This window comes from Glycine soja, chromosome 15 (assembly GCF_004193775.1).
Source record: "Glycine soja cultivar W05 chromosome 15, ASM419377v2, whole genome shotgun sequence".
Lineage (NCBI taxonomy): Eukaryota > Viridiplantae > Streptophyta > Magnoliopsida > Fabales > Fabaceae > Glycine > Glycine soja.
In genome coordinates, this window is record NC_041016.1 from 49,291,232 (window position 1) to 49,299,299 (window position 8,068).

Here is an 8,068-nt window from a genome sequence, read left to right on the forward strand (position 1 = left end):
AAATTTAATTAGATAAGATTTGTTTTTTTTAGATTAGTTAAAATTTGATTATATTATTAGTTAAAAAAAAAATACTAGCAAGATAAAATAAGTGGGAGGGATTCTTTTGCCATAGGTGGAAAAAACAAAAAGGCAGAGTTGTGCGCCGTCCAAACAAAGCGCATCCAATTTCTTTCCCCAATTCCCAGTCCCCACAAACAAATATAGCTTACAACTTACGACTTACAATTACAAATACAAATACGAATACCCTTCTCTCTCACACAAAACACTAGTCCCTCCCTTCTTCCTTGTCTCTTTCTCTTCTCAACAACATGCAGATCTTCGTCAAGACTTTGACTGGCAAGACCATCACCCTCGAGGTCGAGAGTAGCGACACCATCGACAACGTCAAGGCCAAGATCCAGGTTCTCTCTCTCTCTCTCTTCCTTCTCTTTAATAAGCGCTTCTAATTCTTTCGAGTTAGGGTTTAACGCGTTTGCTTCAAACTTTTATTATTTGATTTTTCGTGGCTTCTTATGCTCGTACTCTGCCTGCTTCGTCGATTTAAGGGTTTCTAAATGTTTTTTTTTTTTTTGTAAGTTCTGGAGCTTTCGTATTTGAATATATATGTGTGTGCAAGGTTAAAGCTTTTAAGAATTGAATTATATGTTCTGTTGAGCAGTTGATTTCTGTTGCTTAAGTGATACTGTTTTTTTTTGTTTTGTTATGAGATATTTTGGAATCTGCTTCTGTTATTTGTTTATATTATGGAGATATTCTTTAGAGGCTTGTAATAATTTGTGGCTGTTAAGATTTGATACGCTTGATGCTCAATTATAAAGTGAACTCGTTGTCAAGCCGTTGGGAATTTATATGCTCTTGATTGAACAGTCTCGGAATCACCTTGGAATATTCTTCTGTATAACCACCTTTGGTCAATAGGTTCTTTGATACACTTGGTTGATGCATATGTATAATTCAATTGTTTTGCAAGTGATTGTCATGTTTCGTCTCTCTGTTGATGCGTTTGACAAACTTGGATAGTGTGTTATAACTGAATAGGGCTAGACATGGTTTGGACTTGGGTTTAGCCAGTTAGTATAGAAAGCTGAACTGCTAGTATGTTACAGTTTTCAAAACTGAACAGGTGAATACTGCTAGTAGGGTGGGAATCATAACTGAACAAGTATAGTGTCTAAAACTGAACCGAAGATGGTAGTCGTCAGTGAATGTCGCCGCCAATGCAGAAGTCTCAGGAGAGGGAGGTCTATGCAGGGTTCTACAGCAGCAGCAACAAACGCATGCATGAGAGAAAAGTTGCAAGCTTCTGCTTATGGGTCCTTTGTAGGGTTTAAACCCTTTCTTTCAATTGGGTTGGGTTGGACTACAGACTCATTTCCCTTTAGTTTTTCTTTTAAAAAATGCTTTATCCGCCGTGGGCGTCATGCCCACAATGGACGGCGGCCGCCATATGCTACCCGCAATGCCACTGCCATTTTATGGTGTTTTATCAAAAACCTGTCCCGCCATACCTCCATGGTGGTGCCATGGCCGCTATTTAATTTAATAACTCTGCGGAGTAAGAAAAAAATGGGGTGTGGTGGGGGTATTCTGCACTATAACTATAAATCAATTAGTGAACTAGGTGGTCCTTAGTTATCAAGTATGTCAGATATCAATCAGCCTCTTAAAACTTATTCTTTCTAGTTTCTAGCCATCCAATTCATAACAAAAAATGCAATATCCTAAAGTCAATATACAAACCTTCACATCATTCCCCTATTGCATCTATGTACTTTCGGTTGTTTCATCAGAAATTATACTCCTTGCCAAGCTGCTTTCCTTCTCTGTCCATAGTTCCAAAATTGAGGCCATGTACTGCCTTCTAGGATTATGTTCATTTATCTCTGTTAAAGCTGCCAGCACTGCTGTATATGCTCCTCCTTCGTCCATGTCATTTTCCAGCCTATTAAGGTTTTCATTATAATCTTTAATAATTTCCTGAAATTAAAAATATGTGAAGCCAGATAACAAAGTTTAAGCATTAGAAAATTTATCAAATGAATTGGAGCAATAATGCAATATAATATTAAAATTAATCTGAAAACCTTTTATTGGATCAAATTGCTATATTAGAAGGATATTATTCTAAAGCAATAGAGGAAGAATGAAAGTTAAGGCCATACTACCATTCCTGGTTAAAGCAAGTATCAATGAACCAATTCATTAATTAAATCTTGATGTGGCATGAAATACAGAGTCAAATAAAAGATTAAAATTCAAAACCAAATGCTTGCAGCAAAATGGCTTTGATTAAAAGTTAGAAAAAGAGGATTATGTTTCTGTGAGCATTTAGTCATTTACTATTAAACAATGAATGTTACCACAGAAGCATTCTAAAAATCTAAAATGAAGGAAGATAAAAGAGTACTGTATTAATGAAGTTGGACAGTTTTTTGATAAAGGTTTCAGTCTCAAAACATAAATGACTTGTATTTAAACAACTAAGCCTGTGCAATGCTTGAGCTGTACATTTGTTTAACATAATTAACTCATGGCAAATGAATATATTTAAAATATAATCTATATCTGACATCAAATATAAATATCATTTTTGTAACTTATTAATTTTTTTATTCAAAGCTTTTATCTTTGTGTATGTATATACTACTAGTACTATGCTTTTATTTAATTACATGTATTCGGTAGTTAATCCCATGATTTGTATAATGATATGCTTACATGTATAGTTTTGATCATCTTATGTAAGATAATAATATAATTTTACATGGGGTTTTTCATTATATGGCAAGGCTTGCTGAATTGAAGCTTGATGTATGAATGATAACATTGCTTGCCATATCTGAGTTGCATCATTAATTTCTAACAACTTTTGGTGGAATGTGTTCGTAGGACAAGGAAGGTATCCCTCCTGACCAGCAGAGGTTGATTTTTGCTGGTAAGCAGCTGGAAGATGGTCGCACTCTTGCTGATTATAACATACAAAAGGAATCAACACTTCACTTGGTCTTGAGGCTCAGGGGAGGAACCATGATTAAAGTGAAGACTCTAACTGGAAAAGAAATTGAAATTGACATTGAGCCAACTGATACAATCGACCGGATCAAGGAACGCGTTGAAGAAAAAGAGGGAATTCCACCTGTGCAGCAGAGGTTTTCTCTCTTATAAGTTCTTTTACTAATTGGACTTAGCAGCCTTTGTTAATTCAATGCCACATGATTTAACTCTTACATGGAAATGTGCTTGTCACTTGTTTCCTGCAAAAAGCTTGTATTTCTGATCATATATTTAAGTATTTATCTTCATCTATTATTGTGTTACATAAACCTTGACAAGATACATGCATCTTTAGGGCCTTAATTGAGGATCTCATGGACTAGTGAACTAGAGTTATATTTGGCTTGACTTTTCTTTTTGAAATAATGAGAAGCCCAAAAGAAAGTTAGGCTACAAACACTACCAGGTTAGCATATAATCTAAAAAGGTCTGGAATGCTTATCCACATCCATGCATTAATCTGTGCTTCTTGTCATTGATATATTTATCTCATCAAATTGTATAGCATACTCAAATTGATAATGGAGAATCTTCTGAAGAATGCCTAATTGCTACAGTTGTATTTGTCTTGCTTGATAATTTAGAGCAATGAGTTTTGATTCCCATTCTCTTGAATTGATGTATTTGTTCTGTTTCAGATATTCCTTTTAGATTTGTTGCTAATTACTATATAAATTAATATTTATTCTATTGGAAACATTAGAATCTTACAACTGTTGCATGTTGCTGCAGACTCATATATGCAGGTAAACAGCTTGCTGATGACAAAACAGCTAAAGAGTACAACATTGAGGGTGGTTCTGTACTTCACTTGGTGCTTGCATTGAGGGGTGGTACTTATTAGTGTAGATGCCATATCAGAACCCAAAGACATGAAAGGAAGCTCTATTCCTGCCCCGTCTCTCTGAAGACATCATTGTTCTTTTATGTGCTTGGTTTTTGTAATTGTGGCTACTATTGGTGGTCAGTAACTCAGTATCTTTTTAGTTGTATGCTATTTAAAACCCTAAGTTGGCCTTTATAATGAATATCTGAACCAATGATTTATAACCTTAGTTTAGGTACATAATTTGCTTTCTTCTTCTTTTCAAGGGAGCACTGATGTTTACCCTTCAAACACTTCTATCAGTGTCAGAAGTTTATTATCTTCTGTGGCTTTGTTTGTGGGTGTCTTTATCTTGAAAAGAGGGTAAAGGAAGATTGATGTTCGTGGAGGTTTTAAGTGATTTCGGAATGGAATGGTCGTAAAATGATGGATTGTTATGACTTATGAGATTGAGGTCATAGGGGCATTGGAGATGATTTTAATGTTGGGTTTTGGGGCTTCTATTGGCACCCAACATTTTTCTCTTTGCATTGCTCTTTTTTTTATATAAATATCTTTATTGAAAATTAGATTCTGATGTTATTAGAAAAAAGTTTTTTGGAAACTTTTTTTTTGGGATGTAATTTTTACTTAAAAAAAACTTTCAAAGGATTGATTCTAGCTTTGACAGTCAGTCTTTATTATGTGTTTCAGAATCCATTTGCATAACTGTAAACACAAAAGTTCTTACTTTTCAAAGTATGAAATTAGGAAGCAAGATTTTGTGTTATTGATGTTGAATATCTGTTTGCCTCATTCTAACGGTTAATCAAACACAGACTTAGTCTTTGTTACATTGTGTTTATTCTCTGGTTTGCTTTACTGCATAACATTCAACTATATACTACATTGCAGTTTTACGGTTCCGCAGAAAATTATTCCTTTATGTTAAAACAATACCTTTTATCATAGATAATACTCGATGTACTCCTCCATATTGCTTTAATCTTAAAGTTTATGTTTCCTTCTATTTTTCTATCATCCTAAGAAACACCGACTCAAACATGAGGCACCACGTCACGAACACGACAAAATTAAACAATATAAGACATGGGAGCATGGCATATACATTACTACAATATATAATTTAATTATAACATATTATTGGTAAATAGAAAAAGTTATAATTTATATAGTATAAACTATCTTTATTGACATACATGACTTGTCTATACTCTAAAATCAAAACTATAATCTCATGTATATTTTTGAGTTCCAATAGATAAGTGTCCTCATTAACTTAAGAGGAGAGGTGAATTAAGTTTCAAAATTTTTTCATTAACAAACTTTAATCCCCTTTTAAATGATAGGTTTAAAATGCAAAAGAAGAATAAAAAGAAACAATTAATTTAATAATGTTCTTTTAATTGCTCAAGATAAAATAATCTACAATAAAATAACTGAGATAAGGGAAGAGAGAAATGCAAACTGAATTTATACGGTCACTTTTTGTGCTTATGTCTAGTCCTCAAGCAAGTTACTTGAGATTTTCTACTATCTCTATAAATTCTTTACAGACTTTAAACACACATCGGGATCTCTCACCCTTGTATTCAAAATTCTCACACTCCAAGAAACACACAGTCTCTTGATTATAACTGAGTACAAGAGATAAACAGAAAGATTTCTCTCCTTTAGAGTAGACGATACAAATTGAAGATCCTAGAAGAATACTCAATAGATTTGCAAGTGTTTGACCAATAGTTGTTGAGAGAGCATTTGACGATTAAGTTCTCTTAGAATATTTTTCTCTTGCTTTTCGAAGTCAGACACAATTATATATAGGCCCATTGTGTCTTTTTCAAAATGGTTTGAAGAGATGTGTCTTTTCAAAAAACTTTTCTGAAATTTTCTCACTAGTAATCGATTACAAGTTTTTGGTAATCGATTACACAATTATATTTTGAAAGGTCGTGACTTTTCAAAGTATTTTTTGAAGTGTCGTTACTGGTAATCGATTACAAACATCTGGTAATCGATTACAAGATTCAAAATTCAAATTTCAAAACCCTTTTTGAAAAGTCCATTTGCAATTTGTCTCTGGTAATTGATTACCAGTGCCTTTGAGTTGTTGGAAACAATTTATTTGAGGCAAAAATTGATCAACCAGTGAAATTCTTTTAACAAATAATCTAAGGCCTTATCTTTTTCTTGATCTTGTTTGCTTGACCTTAAATTAATCTTGAAGCAATCTCTGTTTGCTTAACCTTGATGTTTCTTGAAGCAATCTTATTTGATTATATTTTGGCATCATCAAAACCATGTATTCATACATTCACATTTCCCCCTTTTTTATAATGACAATCATTATCAAGTGAATTTGTTTTTGCATCATCAAAACCTGCATGATTCACATTCTCCCCCTTTTTGATGATGATAATCATTATCAAGTGAATTCTTTTCAGCATCATCAAAACCTGCATGATTCACATTCTCTCCATTTTTTATGATGACAACCATCTGTAGGTTAGGAGTAAAAAGAATATCTATTTGGGTCGTTTACCCCTCCTTGATTTTGCAATGATTGCTTATATGAAACAGTTGAAGATTTCATAGTTTTCATATATATAAAAAACTGTCTCAATAAAAATAGATAATTCCTCTTACTATCTTATTTTTTATCTATCTATGATACCACCTTACTATCTTATCTTTTATCTATCTCTCCCTCTTTGTCAGCATCAAAAACAAATCATGAGTAGAGAGATGAAAAACATTCAGCAATTTATAATGAATTAATAGAGTAGAGCATGTCATACCGTTCAAAATACCATTTCTTGGCCTAATAGAGTTAGTCTTCATCAAAAGCAATTATGAAAATCAAATGATACCAAAAGAGGCCTTTATCACATAATTGATAAATACTTAATAAACTATGCTTAAGATCATCAATAAGTAAAACATTTTCTATAGAGGTAGAGGGATTCGTACTTATTTTTCAATTCCAACAATTTTACCTTTGTTGTTGTCTCCATAGGTCACATGTGCACTATTTTTGGGAGAAATATGAATAAACTTTGATGCATCTCCCACCATGTGTTTGGATCATATTTTGATTTTGGTACCCAAATTTTCTTGGGTCCTTAAATGTTAGTTTTTACTAAGGATCCTTTTGGAACCCATACCATTTTTCCAATGCTACTACCATTCTTTCTAATATAACATGTTGATGCACTATGACCTTTCTTACCATAGTAAAAACATGTTAAGAAGGGAGAACTAGTCTTTTGAGTGGAGGCAAAGAAATTTTTATACATCTTTTGTTGATTTTCAAGATTATATCCTAATCCGGCCTTATCAAAAACACATCTTTGTTTGCCTAATATAATATCTAAATTATTTTTACCAAGAGTAAATTTGGCAAGAGCAATTTTTAAATCTACAATTTCTTCTTTGAATTTATCACAACATTCACATGAATGAGATGTTTTATTGTTTTCTTGTATTAAGCATTTTGTAGAAGATTGGTTTTTATCTACTGATTTTAAAATTTTAACTTCAGATTTAAGATTTTCTAACTCTACATTTAATTTCAAATTTTCCTTTTCTAAACTTGAAATAGTTTTCTTAGAATATGAAACTAATTTGGCAAGTTTGACAAATTCTTTATGCAAGTCATTGAATGCATCTTGGAGTTCATCAAAAGAAATAGATAAGTCATAGTTAGAAGATATTACCTCTTCTCTTCTTTCATAGTCTTTGGCCATGAGGCCCAAATTTATGATTTCATTTTTTGAATCACTTGATGAATCCATGTCATTATCTTCCCAAGTGATGTATGTTTTCTTTTCTTTCTTATCTTTGAAATTTTCCTTGTCAGATTTTTCCATTCTTCTTTTATAGACAGGATAATCAAATATCAAGTGCCCAGGTTGATCGCATTCCTAGCATTTTGGAACTAAGGAGGAATCTTCTCCTTTCTTCTTTGAATTGAAGTTTGATCTCCTTTGATTTGCTTTGTTTCTAAGAAATTTATTGAATCTCTTCACAAAAAGTTTGAAATCATCTTCTTCTTCTATTTCATTCAAGTCCTCTTTGTCACTTTCTTCTTAAATAGAAGATGAGGCTTTAAGTGCAACTCCTTTTTTTTTCTTGTAATTTTCTTCATGTTGGTTTAGTCTTATAAGTTTCATTTCATGTTCC

General features: G+C 32.6%; 1 protein-coding gene across 1 annotated transcript; it reads left to right on the forward strand.

Annotated features, from left to right (window-relative positions):
• Nucleotides 1–215: 215 nt before the first annotated feature.
• Nucleotides 216–4,269, forward strand: LOC114388345 (ubiquitin-NEDD8-like protein RUB2). The gene is made up of 3 exons (XM_028348771.1): nt 216–407; nt 2,896–3,155; nt 3,793–4,269. Exons 1-3 carry the CDS (start codon nt 315–317, stop codon nt 3,902–3,904), a joined length of 465 nt encoding a protein of 154 aa, XP_028204572.1. The 5' UTR covers nt 216–314; the 3' UTR covers nt 3,905–4,269.
• The last annotated feature ends 3,799 nt before the right edge of the window (nt 4,270–8,068 follow it).